A 21,582-nucleotide genomic window follows, 5' to 3' on the forward strand; every position below is an offset into this window, starting at 1 on the left:
ACAAGAAAAAATAAATAAATATATATATTTAAGAAAAAATGGCATGCACCACATGCAGATCTGATACATAATTTAAAAAATTACAATAATCATTGCAGCACAGAACCATGACATATTTAACCGAGAATCACAAGCACTCAAAGTACTCCATAACGTTAAACAGAAAAAAAAGAATAAATAATTTAAATAAATAGGAGACAGACATGTACAAGTACATGTGTCTATAGAAAAAAAAAAAAAAAACAATTCAAGTGCTCAATCACAGGGTCCAAGAAAATATGCCAGTCCTGTGTTTCTTTTGTGTAAATTGTCCATTCACAGTATTCAAGAATGTGATCTGCAAATACAGCTTATTTTTGTATTTTTTTGTATGAGCATTTTTCTTTCTTCAAATGTGCCCAGTGTAGTTTTTAATCAGTAGTAAAATAAAGAACAGTCTAACACAAAAGAGATTAAATAAATGCTTAAAGATGCACGTGCCCGTGAAGACAAGTAAATCCCAATTAGACACTTCAATGCTTAGCATTAAAAAAGTGTTAGTGCATTGTGTGGTTGATCATGTCGTGTAGGGGTGGCCAACCTGAAGCGTACAGCCTGTTTTTCAGCTAAATGGTATGTACCGCTGCACAGGGCTAGGATAGTAAATGTTACTTGAGATAAGTTAGCCCAAGCATTTGCTTGGACATTTCAAGTCAAAATGTATGCGGTAGAAAATAATTAATATTGTGTATTAAGAAATGCAATTTTAACAAAAGCAACATTACTTTGTTACCTACAGAACATCAATTTTATTATTTTCAACAAACATTGTTTGTTTTTTTTGTGAATTATTTATTTATGTACTGCCACTCACTGTTTAACCACCCCTCACTTGCTATTAGCCAATTAACTTCAGGGGCGCGTTTTTTATTTATTTATTTTTTTTTAGAAGTGCCAATGGTTGTAGTTTGTTTTTGAAACAAAAAACCCTCAAATGAGTTAAATGGGTGCATGCCATTTTATCTTCCACATGAAATTAAATAAACAAAATAAACCAAATAGTAAAACAATAAAAATAAATTACATTTATAGGTTTGACTTTTGAAACCATGAAGTAGTTGTGTACTGATGCACAGTTTAGAAAATTGTCACCGGCTGGGTGAGCACCAGGCAGTGATGAAGCAAAGAAGCAAAAAACTCCATTAGACAGAATGCAACTTTCTGATAACAAAAGAACAGACAAAGCCAGATGAAGGAACTTTTCTGCTCTATAGAAGTAAGACTATGTATTTTAAAAATATTAGCCAAGAGATCTTTTCAAAGTAAGAAGACAGTCAGACAGTGACAAATACATTAGAAAAACCACAGAATTCAAGCTGTCAACCAGGGAACATTGAAGAGGTAATTGAAAGAAAAGAATATGTTTGGATCTAAGCTGTAGTATAAATGTGTGTTAAGACACTAATCCTCCCGTTTCCGTCTTCTGTCCTCTCTCAGCTTCGTTCTGCAATCTGCTACTGCAACAGCTCATAATTCCAAACATTTTCCTTTCACAAAGTGCTATTCTCAGAGGTTTCCTGCCGAACTTTCAACAAAGCACACGTTTACGCATATTTTCCTACACCACTGATGTTTTGTATTTCTATTAATGGCTCAGCTAGACCTCTCACCTACACCCTGCATAATGTCCCGTCCTGACAGAATGCTTCAAATATATTTGACTGGGATGGTCTGTTTTAAAATGTTCATCTAAATATATGAATGGTATATTTTTTCTCAGTTGCCCTGAGTAATAAAATGAGAACGAATTATCTTGAGAGAAGGATTGGACTTCTGTCAGGATTAGCCTTCTTCTAGAATTTCAGAATAATTTAAAAATTAATCTCCCCCTTCCTAAGTTCTACCCTGCCCACCCCTCACCCTTTTAAAACTCAAATGCATTTACAAATACAAATGTCAATAAATTACTATAAAGCAGCAATGAGGAAAGAAAAAAAAAGAGAAAAAACAGGAAAAAGAAGAAATCAAATGTGCGCCCTCCTTTTGCAAAGATAACAACACAGACTATTAAGTGCGTAATGCAAACAATGTTGAGGTAATCAGGTCTAATCGCAAAAAACTGTGGTCTGGTAAGAGCCAGACTGAAAGTATAGTGCAAAAGAAAGCGCAAAAGTAAAAGAAAATGTAAGTTTCATTAAGTTTTCACAATCATGCATCCCTGAATTACTATTTGTAAGCAACATTATTCAAAAAAAAAAAAATTAAATATACATATATACGCATAAATATATAGATATACACACAGGGCTGACAATATAATAAATGTAGGCTGAGGCCCGGCTGCTAGCACACTATATGTATCTTAATGTATGTATGATAAAAGCTTAAAGTCCTCTATGATGTAATTGGCTTTTTTGAAGCAAAACTTTAATTTCTGTGCGGTGTCCACAGAAAAGTGGGAATAAATAACTGAGCAGCAAAACACTAAAAGCAACACATTTTACTGAAAACAACAGTTATGCTTCAGCTCGTTCTCTGTGTAATAAGAATCAGAAGGCTACATTCATGATTACACATACTCTTCTCGTCAACTGAAAGAAATAGTGATAATAAATAATTACTAAATAACTGATTCTATTTTCAATGTAGTTGTTTAGAAAAAAAATCCTTTAGAATCATTTGACAGCCCATATACATGTATATATATATATATATAGATTTACATATATATTGTATGTTTTGCTGTCACACAAAAAAAAAACAAAGATCTTTTATAGAATTTGTCATGGCAAAATTTTATGATGAACTGACCAATCGAAATGCTCCAAAATGACTTAAAATAAAATCTTTATACATATCTATATATATATATTCCTCCAACTGTAAAGATGCCGTTTTATAGTTAAATCCTTTTTTTTTTGCGAGACAGCAATTTAAACAAACATATACATACACATATGTACACACACGCACAAACACACAAACACAAGCACATTATAACATATATAATGTGTTTGTATATGCATACGTACTATATACATATAGTAAGTATGTACTATACGTATATAGCATAATCATAGTCACCATCCTCATAATCATATTCATAATCATCATCCTTACTTAGGTTAGGTTTCAAAGTTTTAAAAGTTACCCATCACAAACTGTGACAAAGAGAGGGAGGAGCTGCGGTAACAAAAAGGAAAGAGTTCATTTTTTTAAAGGGCTCATTTTAACCATTTTGCTCACCTACTGCTCCCCATTTTTCTTATTCATCATAACAGGACACTGCACGATAATGGCAGGGAGGAAAAGAGGCAAATAGGGGGCAAGTTAATGAGCCTACGTTTCTTTTTTTCTCTTTTTCTTCTAATAAAATGTCTGGTTTTGATTCACCTATGGCTTTCAGAAGCATTTGTCACCTAAAAAAAATAGCTTTTTATCCCCAGTTATTGGATCCCTGCAGTTGTGCTCACCCAGATACTGCAAAGTAAATTGGCACATTTAAAGCCCTGTCTGTTTTCATTTAGGAAACGAGTTTTGTGGGTTTTCCTCTTCGACTTTGTTACTTGGTGTATTTTTATTTTTATTCACTCATTTTATATTCTTTTGCTTCTCCCACTTCCTGCGATACGTCCTCTTCCACGGCACTGGAAGTAGTGGTGGTTGGTTTTGATGTTGATTCGGTTTCTGCAGTGATTGCAGACTCTTGCCCCTCGATCTTCATCATGAGCTTCAGCTTCTTCTTTGGCGGGTTCTTCAGCGTGCCCATCCTCTCCTTCACTTTGTACTCCAGGGTACTGTGGGGGATACCGTAGATGTTCTGCGCCTTTGAAACACTCATTTTCCCACCCATCACCACAGCAATCGCCTCTTCCAGGATCTCGGTGTTATACTGGCGGTAGCGGCCTCTCTTCTTGCGGGGCTGTTTGGAGCCTGTTGGATCTGCCTCGGGGTCGGAGGTTGCATACTGTTGTCCAGATGTTGATTGGTCAGCATCTGTGCTCCAGTATTCGCCCATGACGTTTCCATCAAAGAGGCCTCCCAGGCCCATCCTGCGGTTCTGTTTGGGTAAGATAGCCCTAAGCTTCCTGCTTAGACAATTCTCGGAGTGTGCGCCGCTGACAGACATGGAATTAAAATTATAGATATCTGAGGTGTTACCGTGGCAGTCCCAGGAAAGATCCATTCCCCTAACTTGTGGGATCTTCAAGTCCACTGGAGGAGAGTTCCCAGGCTCCTTCTTCACTGAGATGATAGAGGTATCAAGAGCTTTGTCATAGGAGGCACTGGAACCCTTGGTGACAGCTCCGTTGTTCTCCAAAAAAAGTGGCAGGTCCTTTAAATCGCTGAGGTTGTTGCTGGCCTGTTTGAGCTTTAATAAACCGCCTAACTGAGGTTTTCCCCATGAGCCATCACGAAATAAGAGATGATGTGTCTGACTGTGATTAAGCAGACCCACCGTATCCAAGTTGGCCAATGAAAGAGGTGACTGTTGTCCAAGGGAGCGATGCTTCTGACTGAGGAACTCCTCCTTTATGAAAAGCGAGCGGGCAAGCGGAGGCTTGATGAGTGCAGAGCCAGGACGGTTCTCCCAGAGGCCATCCTGCAAGTTTTTTTGTGCCAGGCCATCTTCATCAATGTCTTGGTAGTTTTGTTCAACTTTCAGAGAATGCCTGATTAAGAAAAAAATAATATATAATTTTATTACTTGTTTTATTTTCCGTTTATTGGAAAAATCGCTCTTACTGTGTATATAAATATTATAAAATGTGACTTTTATGAATATTGAATACTGTTTGGCTCATTTTTTTTATAGAAATAACATTTGAATCATTTTAGAATCCTCAGATTACTTAATTTTTTTTATTAACACTTTAATGTCAGGTCTATTCAGGGCTGCTATATTGTGGATTGTGCCTTAGAAAGAATATCAATGAAAAAAGGTTTTGGTGGCGATTAAAACCCATATATGGCCATGGTACACCACCACCCTGCATCACAGGTGAAATGGTATTCTGTGGATCATGGGTAGTCCATACCTGGTCTTGCTTTCATTCTGATACAGGTTAATCTTGATCTCATTTGTCCACAAGACCTTTTTCCCGAATATGTAGCCTCCATACTTCTATTCACCCAGCTTACTGCCCAGCTTTCCAGGAGGCAGTAATTAATTGCGTTAGGTGGGACTGACTGATTTATGTTTAGAGCTCCACAGAATCCACAAGGGAGGGCACTTTTCTGCCTCCAAAAAGAGAAAGATCCATAAAAGCATGGTTGGGTGAGTTTGGAGCGTGAAAGAGCTTAATTAGCCAACATAGAGATTTGTGATTTTTGAAGTAAGCTATGGCCCAATCCCATTCCACCCCTTGGCCCTATGACTTAGCTATACCTAAAGGTTGGGTGTCCCAATTCGGTGTATTCGGTGCTTGAAGGGTTGTCCAATTCTAAAGAGGAGGATTTCACCCCTTCCCCCTCTAACTGTTCCAAAGGGTAGGGGTAACACTCCAAAAACAAAGGGTAGGGGTTCAAAAAAGAAAGGTGTTTGGGCTAAGGCCTGACCTCACAAATACTTTCTGGATGAACAAATTCAGATACACACACTAGAATACCTTACTAAAAGAAGGAAGGTTGTTATTTACATGCACACAAACTTTTGCAAGACTTTGCGCACTTAAAATGACACATTAGCGTTAATTCTTAACAAGAAAAAAAGTATAGTATGTTGCATGTTGGATGAACAGTAAGAAACTGTGATGAAATATACAGTTATAAATTGGCTTACCCCCTGATTACAGGCATGATGGAGAAGCTGTGAGAGGTTCTGAAAGAGATGCTGCTACGGTTCTTGTTTTTCTTTGTTGAGAGGTCAAGGACTCCATCTTAAAAAAAAAAAAGAAAATCAGAGGACATTTAATAATTTAATGTGTTATAAACTAATGTACCACTAATTTATAATTACATTTAGACACTTTCAGACAATAACCCGTCTTCACAATTATTCTCAGTAAAAACCTATTATTATGAACCCTACAATATGACAGTTAGCACACTTTTCACCTGTAGCTAATCTTGATACGTTTTACTTCCAGTGCCTACTCTCAGCTTTTGTGTGTCAGTAACAAAGCAATGCACAATTAAAAATTTAAATGTAAATCATGGATATAAACTTGTATAGACTTTTTGATCTCTGATCTTAAACATAAAAAAAAGAAGAAAAAAAAGAAAAAAAAAAAAAAAGAAAAAAGAACATTTCCTAGCGGGAATCTGACCCCCGCAGATTCCAGCTCCCCTTCGCGAGCAGAAACGGCACAACACCAACCGCTGTTAAACTGCTGTAGTGGAAACAGCGCTTATAAATAAATTAACAAACACGGGTATTCAATCTGTAATATCAGTTCATTGTATTTTTTCTTTTTATTACCGTTTTTATTAGTTTCAGTGAAGGAGAACTTTCACTTATAATTTTCGTTATTTTGTTCGTTTTCGTTAACAATAATACTTGGTTACTTAGCTATATGGTGATTATCATATCATAGCTTACAGACTATTTCCTGGAGCCCGACCCGGCCCGAGGTAAGTGATGGGGTCCCGGCAGAGAAATAAAAGTCAAAGTATCCTGCTATTTAAAAGAATGGAAAATCAATAACAATAATAATATAGTACTGCATACTAAAGTTTAGATTGTCTGCTCGAACTCAAGCCTGACAGAACAGATACCCGAATTCATACGACAGTATGAAAGACTTCAAATGCCGCCCAACCCTAAATACAAGTACAACTCTGAAGATGTTTGGAATGTCCAATCCATGAGGCACCCTACATCAGGCCTTGCTGAAACTTTTATAATGTACATTGCCTTGCCATGAGCATGTTGGCCAGTGCTTAGTCTCACTCGCAAGAGAACACCTCAGAACCTATACAGCTTCATTGTTAATTGTGACATTTGCAGGAAAGGAGAATGTGGTCATGGGTAAAGTCAATATAGTCAAAAAATATATTTTTTCCTTTCTCATTAACTTAGAAAGATACAAGTTTAACAGAATTGCAAACTAAGAAATTCACCCAAATAAAAGTTTAAAATGCAACACTATAGAAAAACAGAGTAATTAATGTAATCAGAGTAATCTACTTCAAATCAAATGCATTTTTCCATTTTGTACGTTTCTAGTTTTTTCTAGTGTTTTTGCTTGAGTTTCTGCACACATGCTTTAAAATCACACTGATCTAAAACAAGTGTAAAATCATTAACCTTGGTTGCTGGACTCCGTGTCTGGCTTTTTAACAGTGAGGTCCAGTGGAGAATCCTGGTCAGCCATTAGAAGTTTGCTAAGGACAGGATTCTGTGCTGAGGCAGCGATGTTGGTGTTAAGACCCGTACTGAGGGAGGTGGGCGTTGTGGCAGACAGTTCTGGCGAGGGCACTTTTTGCAGACTTTGGTCCTTGGTGCCGTTGAGCTGGGACTGGGGTTGGGGTATATCCTGAGTTGCACTGGTTTTTGAGGTATATTCCACGGCAAACTGGCGGATCATTCGCTGCATGATCTCACGTGCCACTAGAGGAATGTGGGGATCTGAGAAGCTGGAGCGGTCTGCTGCAGAAGAAGAAAGGAGAGAAGGAAACAGTAGATAAATAACTGGAATGTGATCTAGTTCTGTGTTGTAAACATCAGGACTAAAGTCTGTGTGGGTATTCCTTTAACTTTCCCGTTTTCATCAATTCCTTAAATGACTGAACAGGTCAAGTGTCTACAAAATGAGTTATGAGTTATTTTACATGAGCAGAAAAAAAAAAAAACATTATTTTCATATTATCATAAGAAAGATCACACACAAAACTCTATATAGTTCTCAACATTTCTATATAAGAAAAATTGTGTCTAAGCTTAAGATTGTTTGGGAAAAAACACAGGGTTTTTAATTATCACTTTGATCAGTGTGGTCAATGTGCCAAACCAGATATGTTAATGTTTTTTTTTTCTCCCCAGTGCCTCTGAACATTATAAGGATTTACAAGCTAAATATGGCTGCAACTAATAAATATTTTGGTAGTTGAATCTGATGAGTAATTTTTCGATTAGTCAACTAAACCATTATTTTTGCAATCACTTTAACACAAAAAAACTATTAAATGTTGACTTTAAATGCCATTTTAATGCTCCTCTATTGCATTTATATCTCCACCACTTTGTGAAGTGAGGTGCTTTTACAAATGAATGATCAGACACTGAAATTTAGACTCAAATTTTTATAACCAACATCATACCACAGTTAGTTCCGACTCTGCAATGTGATTGGCTGAGAGGCGTTTTATGAGTGACATTATCAGCCGGTAATGCACTGAAACCAAAGCTCTCCATGTATAACTCCACCACATACAAGTAACCTAGCAACGATGCAGCGCTAATAAACAGAGCAGCAATGGAGCTATTTTAACTCGAGTGTTTATAACCATACAGATCATATTTTCTCAAACTCTTGAGAAAAAATCTTTTAATAAACAGTGATAATGGAACTGTGGTATAATCACAATAATACACTTGGTGTATGTGCTATAACGTGTAATATTGGCACTGCTTTCCTGATCTACGACCGCAGCACAGCAGTGCCAATATTACACCTGATCACTTATCACACTTGGTATCAGTTTACTACCCCTTCACAAACTAACTAGCGGTTTTCCAACACTGAAACATAAAAGCTATTATTTGTGTAACGACATACTGCTATTTTAATGTTGTCATACACATTTTTAATACACTGTCCAGCAAAGTCGCCCCAAAAAATGATACTCCCATCACCATGCTTCACAGTTGGAAAAAGGTTTTGGCTTGCATTGTTTCTAGTGGCATTTAATAAATATTGTGCATTTGTGCCAAAATGTTTCATTTCTGTCTGTTATATCCACAGATTATTTTCTCAGAAGCACAACAGAACATGTAGGTGGTCTTGGGCAAACTTGACCCTTCCATGAACACCATTTCTGTTCAGTGTTTTTTTTTTTTTTTTTTTTTTTTTTTTTATAATAATGGTTTTCTATACAGTAGCTTGTAGTGTTCTGCAAGTCTTTTGCTATTTCCCTTGGGGTTTTTCTTTCTCATCTCTTCCAGGATTGCCCCTTGTGCTCTCGGAAGGATGGTAACAGGACGCCCACTCTTAGATAAACCAGCAACTGTCCTGAATTTTCTACATTTGTAGACATTTTATCTAACTGTGCACAGAAGCAGAGTTTTTGTAGCAAGCATCAATATTTTTCTTTGTTTTTCTGAGACCTTCTAAAAGTTTCTTTCATCAAAGGATGAGGTTCTTAAGAACAGATTTTTTTTTTCTTGTATTGTTTTCTGTGGATTTGGGGGTGAGCAATCTTTATATTCCTTTATATTAAATGGAGGGGCTTGGTCAGCACTTTTTAGTGGTTTAACTAGTCTTTTTGAGGATTTTATTTCAAATGGCGTAGCCATACAGTAATGTGAGGGATTAACCTAGGTGCAAGACATATCATTTTTGAAAACCAAGTAAAAATTTTATAACTACCGTGGTATTATGCAGCTATTGGTTTTTTAAAGGAAAAACACAGAAACTGGTACACACAGAATTACAATTTACACTGAGTAAACAAAAGACAACATCAAGGTTTACCTTTATTCTGCCACAATATAACCCATGAATGTATACATAGACATACTTATATACTTATTATTGCAGTTAGAAGGCAGCTAAATAATATTTTGACCCTAAAAAAAGAGCAATTTCATATGACAATCAGTACAAACATTTCTATCACATGTGCTGAAGTTTCTCAAGAACCTAAGCAAGAAATGTGACTTCTTTCTACAGGGCGAACAAAACATAATTTCATGACATACAATCCATTTATGTAATAAAAAAAATGTAAATGTTAAAATATAAATATAATATAATATATTATGATATAGTATAGTATACATTGCAATGACATGTATTCAGACCCATTCCTAGTCCCAGACAACTATAGAATGAAGCTGCCACCACCACATGGTTCACTGTAGGAATGTTACAGTACAGGTTATGAGCTTAGAATTAAGGCCAAAAAGTTGTCCTCCTTGTTTCATCATTTGCAAAAATTTTCAAACATCTCTAGAATTCTGTTTTCACTTTGTGATTATGATGTACTGAGTGCAGAATGATGGAGAAATTATTTTTCTCTTTTTATATATATATATTTGTATTTTAGTACAAGGCTGTAACTCAATATAAAGTGAGAGTCTGAATGCTTCCAAATGCACAGTACATTCAGAGTCTATGTATCATATCCTGTATATTATGTACATCTTCTCATATTAACAGTTTCAGCTCTGTAGCTCTATTGCTCTTGTTCATATTGCTCACATATTCCTGTTTGAGCAGAGGCTCTCGAGGGCAACTATAGCTTTCCAGTTTAGATTAGATTAGATAATACTTTATTGTCAGATCCATGATCTGAAATTTGTTTTGCATAAAAACAGTAGCTCCGTTACAACATCATACATTAACAACACAACATATAAGGGCACAAACAACCATTATAAAAGGGGAAAAAAAGAAAAGGGGGTACATTAAATACATAGTTCGCTCGCATCATCTCGCTTCATAAAGATCTTGTATGATTATAGATTAGGCTCCCGGTTCAATTTAAGGATTGACTGGTGCACGAAAGAGTGCTTCAGTCTGACTTAATTAAACCGCGGAACACTGTATCGTCGTCCCGATGGGAGAAGTACATATTCGCTGTTCAGAACATGATTAGCATCAGAAAGAATGTTTTTAGCTAACCGCATTGTGTTGTTATGATAAGCGGTCTCATACTGACCTTCTAAACACTGACCCACAATTTTTGAGCAAACTTTGATCAAGCGTTTCAGTCCAGACTTTTCTGATAAGGACAAGCAATTGTACCACACAGCATTACAGTACTGCAGAACACTCAAAATAACAGCAGTATAGAACAGTAGGAGTATCTGCCGAGTAGCTCCAAAAGATCGGAGACGACGAAGAAAATAAATTCTTTGTTTAGTTTTTTTACAAATATAGTCCATATGCTGCTTCCATGATAAGGTGGCATCAATCATTACACCAAGATATTTATATGACTGCACCTGTTTGATTATTTCATTATTAACAATGGTGGGGTTTATAATTAAAGATTTTAAACTAAACACAATTTCTTCTGTTTTTTTTGTGTTTATTTCCAGAGCGTTGTTTTTGCTCCATATAGCAATTTTATTAACCCCTTGTTGGTGCAGGTCAGAGCCGTCTGAGTCGGTTAGTAAAGTAAGCAAAACAGTATCATCCGAATATTTAATAACATATTGATTTTTTGTGGTTAAACGACAGTCGTCTGTATATAAAGTAAAAAGCAAAGCAGAACTCACACAGCCCTGAGGTGCACCAACATTGGTCAATATAGCAGAAGAAAGGGTCTTATTCACTTTAACAAGCTGGACTCTGTTTGTAAGGAAAGAGGCATACCAGTGAATCAGATAGGGGTTCACTCTCAGATGGTACATTTTTGAGAGTAAAATATTGGGTTGTATTGTATTAAAGGCAGATGAATAATCTAGAAAGAGAGCTCTTACATAATTGTGAGGTTTATCTAGATGTTTAGTGATAATATGAACTAATGTGGCAACAGCATCTTCTGTGCCACAACCTGTTTTATATGCGAACTGAAATGAATCCAGTTTGCCATTGGACAAAGTTATTTGAAGATATTTTAACAGGAGTCTCTCTAGAGCTTTCATAATTACTGAAGTTAGGGCTATAGGTCTATAATCTTTATGTTCTTTTGGATTTTGAGTTTTAGGCAATGGTTTTATATATGAAGTTTTCCATACTGTTGGAACTGTGTGTGTGTCGATTGACAATTGAAACACTGGTTGCCAAGCTGGTGCCAGCTCTGCTGCAAAGTTTTTCAGTATAAAAGGACTAAACTGGTCTGGCCCCTCTGCTTTCCTAGTATTAGTGTTTTGAAATATTTTCCTAACTTCATCGACAGTAATATTAATTCTGTCTAATGGTCCTGGTTGAACGTTTGTTAAAATTTTGTTACATTTATCAAAACTATCAGATAATTCGAATCTTGTAAAGTAAGTGTTTAAATCGTCAGCAAACTTATAATCATTATCTGTTACAATTGATTTGTTTGGGGATCGCATACCTGTCATTGATTTCATGGTGTCCCACACTTTTTTAGAATTACTGGTTTTGAATGCATTTTCTAGGTCCTGTCTGTGCTTTGATTTTGCTTCTCTTAATTTAGTTCTTAATTCTTTTTCTGTCTGTCTAAGTATCACTGTATCTTTGTTACTGAAAGCTATGTTCCTTTTATTTATAACCCTTTTGATATCCTTGGTCACATATAGTTTATTATTTGGGTAGATTTTTATTTCTTTAGTAGGAACTAGCAATTGTACACAGAAATGAATATAATCATTAATGACAGTTATTCTTTCCTCTAAAGAGCCTTCCTGAAAGGCGCACCAGTCCGTGCAGTCAAAACAAGCTCTAAGCTGATCCTTACTTTCATTCGTCCAAATTCTTATGACCTTTTTTTCAGGCTTACTTCTCTTAAATTTTGTTTTATAGACTGGGATCATATGAATCACATTATGATCCGAGTTTAAGATGGGAGGTCTGCATTTTGAGATGTAAGCGTTCTTAATATTTACAAAACACTTGTCTAAAATGTGGTTTTTCCTGGTTACATTTTTTACATATTGCTCAAAGCCAGGCAACATAGAGTCCAGGTGACACTGATTCATGTCTCCAACTACTACTGTTGGAGCATCAGGGTATTTGAGTTGTAGCTCATGAACACAGTCAGAAATGATGTTTGCTGCTTTAGCAGCTTTCCCATTGGGAGGGGCATATATCACAAAAAGCAAAATACATCCAAACTCTCTTGGTAAATAGAAAGGTCTTAAAGTCATTCCCAATATTTCCACGTTGGGGTCACATATCTGATATTTCACAGAATGTTGTCTGCACCAGAGTTCATTTATGTACACGCAGATGCCTCCACCCCGCGTTTTCCCAGAGTCTATATGTCTGTCTGCCCGTACGAGCATAAACCCGGAAAGTTCATAAAGCGAGTCAGGCATTGCTGGTTGTAACCAGCTTTCAGTGAAACATAACAATGAAGCCTCACGAAATTCATTACAGTACCTGCTGTATGTCCTTATGATGTCGACTTTGTTGCTCAGAGAGCGCAGATTTGTGAGAATAATTGAGGGGAGTGGTGGGCGTTTAAATCTCCGCCGTAACCGGTTTTTAATTCCCCCTCTCTTTCCGCGCTTTGTTCTTCGTTTAGTTCTGACCAACTCCTGAGGGATGGTGTCCAGCATCAGGGTATCGGGGGGAGAGTTGTAGATAGTCCGCTCTCGTACCTCCAGCAAAGTCTCTCGACTATAAGTGCGGATTGTTTGTGTCAGCTCCCCACACCTGCTCATGCTGCCACTCAGGTGTGTTAGTATTAGCAGTAGCTGCAAAATCCAGGATGCACACAGGCCAATAGTCCACATATTTGAAGGCGTCATTGTTAAAATTACTTCCTCATCTGAACGGATAGTAACCGTAGGTTATCATGGAGCGAGTGAAAACGGCGATCAAACTTCATTTAGTGACAAAGAAATAAAGAAAACAAACAAACGAACGGAGCATACTGCCATGCGGTGCGCAGCTGAGCCGCGCACGCGCAGCTGATCTGAAAAAATGATCTTGCTTTTGTTGGATTGTGGTATTTGATGTATTCATAGATCTCCTATAAGCAATGTATGGCATGGTTTGCTGAAGGCACTGCAGTAAAGGCCATTTAACAGCTGTACTGAATGAGAGGACTATAATCACAGATTCGAACATAGCCACATGATGAATGTGAAGGAGGCTGGTGCTAGTGGCAGCCTGTTGACTGATTTCATAGGCTGACTCTGGATGATAATGTTTGCATCAAAAGGGCTTTAACTGGACCTGGACCTGGACAACTGAGAGTGATGGAAATATATGTGAACAGTAAGCGACAGTTGGCAAAAGACCTCGATACCCACTTCATCAATTCTTGCATGTTGCTGCCATCTCGCTTTCTACCAAATGTGATCTCCACATGTGGAGCTATTTACAATGTGACTGGAAACAATAGACTCGCCACTGACAAGCTGTGCTTGTTAACCCTGAAGTCTTTAATTATGTCAATCTATCCTACATTCTTCCCACCTTCAAACAGTTTGTCAGTTGACCCACCAGGGAAAATAGGGCACTGTACTTGCTACATGTCAATGTCAATGAGGCATATAACCCTACTGCACTTCCCCCACTGGATAAATCTGCAGTAATAATGTGCACATCATATAAAATGGTCTCATGAGGAAATAAATATCCATTTTTTCTGAATATGGCAAAAAATACAATTTGTTCAGGCAAAAAAGTAAAAATTTTATACTAATACTGTATACTGAACAATGATGCATTTATTTTAGATCATTTTGCAGCATTTGCTCTAACATTAGGATGGTTTTTATGCAGTGGCTGAACCGTGTAATACTGCTGCTGTGCACAGAGCAGAAAGGGAGTGTGTGAGGGAGCCAATACGTTAAATACATTTACTCTAATTTTTACATTATATTTGCAAAAAATAAGTAAAAGAAAGCATTGAACCTCACTTATGTTCAGTATCAGCTTACTATATTTTCTACCTCTTAAAAACTGTGCATTTCCCACAGAAAAATACAAGTTATACTGGTCTAGGGACAGTAATGTTGGGTCAACTGACTTAGCTTTAACATTTGTTTGTTTATCAAAAGACTGACTGCCTTTCTCTCTGTGAATTCCACGTTAGCTATTAGGTACATGTGACTTGAGTATTAGTTCTGAGGTAAATTTAGGACTAAAAATGTCACAGCTTAAATAATTGTAAGATTTGAATGGCCCTGCTGAGCTAAATGTGTGACTAAAATAGCAGAGCAAATAATATGACTTCAGTAGCATTGCTGAGGTAAAAATAGAGTCTACTTGTTGGTTTGTCTACTTAGATATTGAATGGGGAAGTGTTTAATACATGTTTTGAATATAAGTTTTGTGATTGCCTTTTTTTAACAAATACATTTGGCATATGCAGTTTATTCAGTGCTAAAACTAATGGCAGATTATGTAATCATAAACCTGTAAAATTCATGTTTCTGATAAAAGTTTTATTTTGTTTGGTTTTTATTTGGTTTTGGTCTCAGACAAAAAAAACTTTGTTTATTTCAGTGCACCCCTAGATCTTGTCTTCTTCCCACCCAGACACCCACATTAAAGGTAATTGAATAAAAAGGAAGCTACAACATTTAAATGCAAGACAAGCATTGGGCCCTAATGAAATCAGTGCTGAAGGCCTGTGTCATACAGCTGTGTGAAGGCCTGCAGTACATACACAACTAGTTTCTGAGACTACAGATGGTATCAGTGCTTTGGAAAACTACTGCACTGTCCCAGTTCCAAATATAAAGTACCATAAATTGAAAATCTACAGACCAACAGAGCTGATCCACCCATCTCATGAAGTCACTGATGAAGATTGTCCTACTTCCTACACAGAGAATGTCCACAGCTGGAGATATAATCAGCACCAAGAGTCATATACAGGGGTTGGACAATGAAACTGAAACACCTGGTTCTAGACCACAATTATCACTCATAATGTTGTGTGCATTGCAATATTTTGAGCAAAACTGTGCTCTTACCCTGCTAATTAAACCTTCACAATCTGCTCTTACTGGTGCAATGTGCAATTAATAAAGATTGGCCACCAGGTTGGTCCAATTTTGCCATGAAACCTCCCACACTAAAATGACGGGTGTTTCGGTTTCATTGTCCAACCCCTGTATATGAACTTTTATTTTGCCTTTAACATCACCCCGCCTTGACAAGCTTACTGCAACACTCGTGGAGACTTCCCTAGTGTTTGGGTCAACAATGTCCTGACTGGCAGGCTCCAATTGGCACAGCCACAGCCCGCTCTCTCTTCCTTGAGATATTATAATACAGTAATACAAAAAAATATAATACAGTAAAGTAAAGTAAAAACAAAAAGTAGTCTGTCAGACCTAAACCGCACTACTATACAATATAAATACAATTTAATTTTGCCAAGCTAATGGAGATTTTAACTTTAGCATGTGTTACCATCAGTCAGGAAAAAGCAACCATTTTATGTTCATAATTCTTAAAATAAACTCTTAAAAACCTACTGCATCCAGCAATATTAAAAGAAGAATATTTGTATTAAAAAAGGCATCCAAGCTTTTTATTAAAGGGAATAAGAAAAGGCATCCTATCAGTAAATACATTTTTTAAACGTTTCTCAGCTCTAGCTATGATAGCTAGAAACCCCAGCTAGCTGAGCTAACTTAGCATTTGTTTGCTTGCCAAAAATCTTTCTCTCTCTGCCAATTGCGCTAAGGAAATTCAAAACAGCTCCCACTTTAGACGAACCCTTAAACTTTATTCTCACAAAAAATCCCGTCATAAAACATTATTTTAGTATATTTAGTATCTAACAATGATGTAAATCTGTGCATAAAAAACACATTTTTGCTTTTTTCATCTCAGCTTTTTTTTTTCTTCTTCTAGAATTTTAATGTTGTACACTATTTAGGGAGCCTAATTTTAAGGGACCAAGGGTGTCTCCATGTTTTCCTAATGTAATCAGAGTATGGATGCCCATATAAGAGAAATCTGATTAGCACTGAAGCACTATTAATCTACACAGATTTCTCTTCTGGAATTTAGGTAAAGCGTTTTTGTTCATTTAGAGTAAGCTTTTGTAAACTCCAATAAGCAATAAGCTCCAATCTTTTGACCAAAATGGCCAAAAAGAGAGGCCACCACGCCAACTAGCCACATAGCTAGCTACGTGTGTGACTAGATTAGACTCCAAGCATTTTAGAGCTAGCTAACATAGCTCTTTTTAACCTTAATTAGCTTTAGCTAGCATGTTTGTTTACCAAAAGACTAACTGCATCTCTCTGAACAAATTAAGTTAGCTATATGTGATTATAGTAGTATTGCTGTGGTAAATTTATGATTACATAGCACACTGTTGATTTAGCTAGGTTAACCAACTAGCCAGCTAAATGTGTGACTAGTTGCATTTTACACTGTTAGCTATAGCTATTATTTCTAAAATTGAAAATTCTAAGTTTAATTTACATCTGTTTTTTTCCAGTTACCATCTCTATACATATCCTATCCATTTGTAAACTGACATTTTCTTAGATTCATATTTTAGCATTAGCTTCATATATTTACAGTTATACAATGTACGACTACGTATGCGACAAATAGAACTTCTTAAAAAAAAATTGCGCTACTGGGGTAAATTTATGACTAAATTGTACTGATAATATAGGTAAATCTACACATGTGGCTACAATAGCATTGCAAAATTAATTTATGGTTACAATAACTCTGGAGGCAATTGTATTATGCATTTGTTTGTCTGGTGGGTATTAAAATGACAAGTGTAAAAAAAAAAAAAAGTGTAGTTTTGTAATTGTTTTTTGTTTGAATTTTGTTTGTGTAATATATTCAGTTGTGAAAAAGGTGCCATCCTTAGTAATGAGTGTTCATGCTGAGCCTCTAGTATTGACATAACATCACTTCACAGAGACAGAAGAGTAAGCCCTGCTGCAGGAAGCAGTAGTTCTGCAGGTAATTTCTCCCTAAAGCCATCACACTGTACAATTCTGCACTCTAATTCATTATTCCCTGTGCACTGAACACATCATCCTGGGCATACTATTACTGCTTATTTAGCATTGGTCAAGTTCGCTTTCATAAAACTGCATTCTCAGCCATCTTATATGGGTTTCTTATAAATTACCATAAATGCAAACCCAAATTTCCCGTGGGAATTAATAAAGTTTTATTACAACATACGGTGTGCAAGCAGCTTTGATTCAGTTTACACTAATATGGATCACTGGAAGGGTCAAACCATTTTATCATAAGCAAGAAGCATTCATTTACTACACAAACAAATTGCCTTTAGATAATCTTACCTCTTTTAGAGAAGACAGCATTGAGGAAATCTTCTGCTTGCTTCTCGAGTCTGTTGATACTTGATTGCTCCTGCTTTTGTCTGTCTGCTTCTGACAAATTTTGGTTTAAACCACTCAAGTTCTCCTAGAGGTGATAAATAAAAAAAATTAAAAAGCGAAATTAATTCGGAAAAGTAGGTACTAAGCACATTCATAACACATTCTAAGATAACATTAAAGCATCAAATAAGGGGAAGTTTTGGATGTACTCTTTTTTTTCTTTTTGTTTTAGTTATTGCCACAATTTATCAAAGCTAAATTAAGTCAGCAATCTCCTCTTTTCAAACCTCGCTAACGCAGCATCGCTTGTCAGGAGGCATTCTCAAAGGTAAGAGCTCAGTTTCAGGTCCTGATACTTTCTTTAGACAGCTATCTTTAAAGTTGAAAATGTTAGGGAAGGTTGCCATCTACCCACACAGAGAGAACATGGCCAATTGTGATCTCTCGGGCTCCGGCTGCTGATACCAAAGCAGATGGATGGGTGCAGGCGTAATTATGATGAACTTAAAAGATGAGTGAAAAGTTCAGATGAATCTGTAAATTAAGACAGTCCTTATACACAGTGATTGATCAAGATGGTATAAAAGTATAAAGAAACCAATACCCTTATCTGTGAGGGGAGAAAAACAAATGGTTTGACCCATATTGTTTTCTAAATCTGCTTGTTTTGGAGTGAGTCATAGAGTCATTGAGTCATAAAGCTAGATCATTTGCACCAAATGCACAAATGATTTCTCACTGGACATATCCTCAAATCATATTTTATACGTCCTTTTTTGTACGTTTGCTTGTATTATGATTGTACTGTAGTAGTGGTCATGTTAATGTGAGTGATATGAGTGCAGGAAGAATGTTGATTTAGTCACTCCTAAAGTTTCTGCTACACCACTGTTAAAATGTTTTATGACACCCCCAATTTTTTTCAGTTTTTATTGACGTATTGAAGCACCACAAGTTCAGGGAAGTAGTCTGAAATAGTGCAAAGTCCAGTGAACTCAAATAATGTTAACATAACTTTAAAGGCAGGGCTTTCGGGGAAAACATTGAACTAAAACCTGTCAACATCAGAAGACATGTTTTAGAGAGAGTGAACAACTTGTGTAATAAGCTTAACTACGAGGTGTTCTAATGTAACCCACATAACAATGGACCAGGTATCAGTATCAGATACGAAAGTCTTTCATTAATTTGTTATGAAACAGAATGAATGCAAAATGATGACCATGTCTTTTAACAGCTTATTAAGCATTTTTACCTGATCTAAAATGTTCACTACTCCATAAGGAAAATCCATGCTGGTTTTATGTTTTTTTTTTTTAAAACAAGAGTTCTATACAGTAGAATAAATTAAATAGTTATTTAAAGTACGTTGTAAAAGGTTAATGCAATAATTTTGCTAAACTCTCTGAATCAAAGCTGATTATCTTGTTTGATGCATTTCAAATCTTATTCTATTTCTGCTTTACTAAGGTGAGTTACAGAGGCTAAATGAAAAAAAAAATTGTGTCACTGTCCAAATATTTATGGACGTGGCTACATAGCATACAAAAGTTTTATCGTTTTGTGTATGAAAGAAAAAAAAGAGGGCCAAATTTCCAAGCTCCAAACATTGCTTAGTTTCAGAATGTCAAATATTGTGGCACAATAAATAACAATATGACTAGAATAAATTGCATTTTCATAAACAGAAAAATCAGTTACCTTTACTTTCTCTCGTCTTAAGCAGCAGAAGAGACAGTTTTCATCAAAAGACCAATCTGAAACACACTTTGGCGCACAATCTGAAAGAGAGAGAAAGAGAGAGAGAGTAAGGGAAAGAGCGAGGAACGAGTAATTAATGCCTTGTGTAAACTGTTATTTCTATTCAATTTGACTGATTATTATTATTAAAACACTTTCCAGAACGAACTGAAGACTTTTTATAACAAAAAATAAGTAAATAAAATAAAGAAGTATTTTAACCTTAGTACAAGGTGAAAAAGAAGAAAAAAGAAAAAGGTTTCTCAAATTAATGATGGCATAGCAAGCATCCAGCATGTCCAAAAAAATACCAATTATTTAATTCTGATATGCTGTAGACAAACCTTTCCTTACAACACTATACTTCATATACTTCGTACACTACCATATGTTCCCCTATTTTACCCTATACTTCCTTTACAACCCTATATTTCCTATAACACTCTAGGATCCCCTATACCAGCCCTTGACCCCCTATACTTCTAATAGTACCCTATATTCCCCTATACTTCCTAAACTAACTTACGACTACTAAATACGACCCTTTATTCCTTACAACAATATACTAGCTATGCTACCCTACACTTCTTATACTACCCTATAATCCCCATTATTACCCTATACTTTCAATACATCCCTATATTTCCTATAACAATCTAGGACCCCCTACACCAGCCCATGAACCCCTATACTGCCCTGCACTTCCTATACTATCCTATACTTCCAATAGTACCCTATTATCTATCTATCTATCTATCTATCTATCTATCTATCTATCTATCTATCTATCTATCTATCTATCTATCTATCTATCTATCTATCTATCTATCTATCTATCTATCTATCTATCTATCTATCTATCTATCTATCTATCTATACTAAATCTATGATAATGTACACTTCTAATACTACCCTATGATCTCTTATACTAACCTATATTGCCAGTAGTACCCTATGGTCCCCTATATGGTCCCCTATGGTCCCTCTTCCTACACAGTACTCCCTGTACTACTCTATGAACCTCTATGTCGAATGCAACTCTATGACCTCTAGTTACCACACTTCCTATCCTACCATATACTTCCTATACTAATCTAATACTACCCTATGATGACTTGAACTACCCTATACTTCCAATATATCCATATACTACCCCTATAAACCCTATACATTTTATTTGTCCCTATACTTTCCTTAAAAAGTGCTTTGCTTAATAAGAGTATTGTTTTCTGCAAATATAACACTTAGCCCTAAAAAATGCACCTTAACAGACAAAACAACATCCACAATTACTTTATCTATGTCTGCTGCTGTATTAACTACATGGCAGGAACAATATCATGGCTGGCCTGTTGCCATGACACTCCATACTGATATAGACTCAAACAGTAACCTGTCTGGAAAGAAAAAAAAATGCCACAAAGGAAAAAATCTTGTGCAGCCTTCTACTTCTACTCTGTGGGAATTAAGCACCCTCATTTTTAGAGAGCTGCACAGGCATTTTCAGCATATAGCTGCTCACTGTTGGGACAAGATTTAAGAAACTGGAGTTTTCATAAAGCTTTTATTAGGCCTTTCCTGATAATTATAAACAGGATATAGCTCTAAGAAACTAATACATGTCTGCAATATTGGTAAAAGGTTGAGTGCTCAAACCTTTGCTTGGTGCTGCTCTTTTCTTTTTTTACTCTTAAACTGTACAAAACAAAAATAATAGACTAAACTGTAATACTACATAAAATGTTAATGAGAATGTTAAATTGATAACTTCATGG

At 36.1% G+C, this 21,582-nt stretch overlaps 1 protein-coding gene across 1 annotated transcript in view; it reads right to left on the bottom strand.

The window, feature by feature from the left end:
* Positions 1 to 2,732: 2,732 nt before the first annotated feature.
* The window catches only part of lcor (ligand dependent nuclear receptor corepressor), a 37,684-nt gene continuing 18,834 nt past the window's right edge, over positions 2,733 to 21,582 (bottom strand). The window contains exons 3-7 of the mRNA XM_007244949.4: positions 19,769 to 19,848; positions 18,029 to 18,152; positions 7,229 to 7,570; positions 5,762 to 5,858; positions 2,733 to 4,652 (exon numbers count right to left, since the gene is read on the bottom strand). Coding sequence (XP_007245011.3) covers positions 3,563 to 4,652; positions 5,762 to 5,858; positions 7,229 to 7,570; positions 18,029 to 18,152; positions 19,769 to 19,848 — 1,733 coding nt within the window. The 3' untranslated portion in view covers positions 2,733 to 3,562. The remainder of the gene's footprint in view (positions 4,653 to 5,761; positions 5,859 to 7,228; positions 7,571 to 18,028; positions 18,153 to 19,768; positions 19,849 to 21,582) is intronic.

The sequence above is a fragment of the Astyanax mexicanus genome, chromosome 23, assembly GCF_023375975.1.
Source record: "Astyanax mexicanus isolate ESR-SI-001 chromosome 23, AstMex3_surface, whole genome shotgun sequence".
In the NCBI taxonomy this organism is placed as follows: domain Eukaryota; kingdom Metazoa; phylum Chordata; class Actinopteri; order Characiformes; family Acestrorhamphidae; genus Astyanax; species Astyanax mexicanus.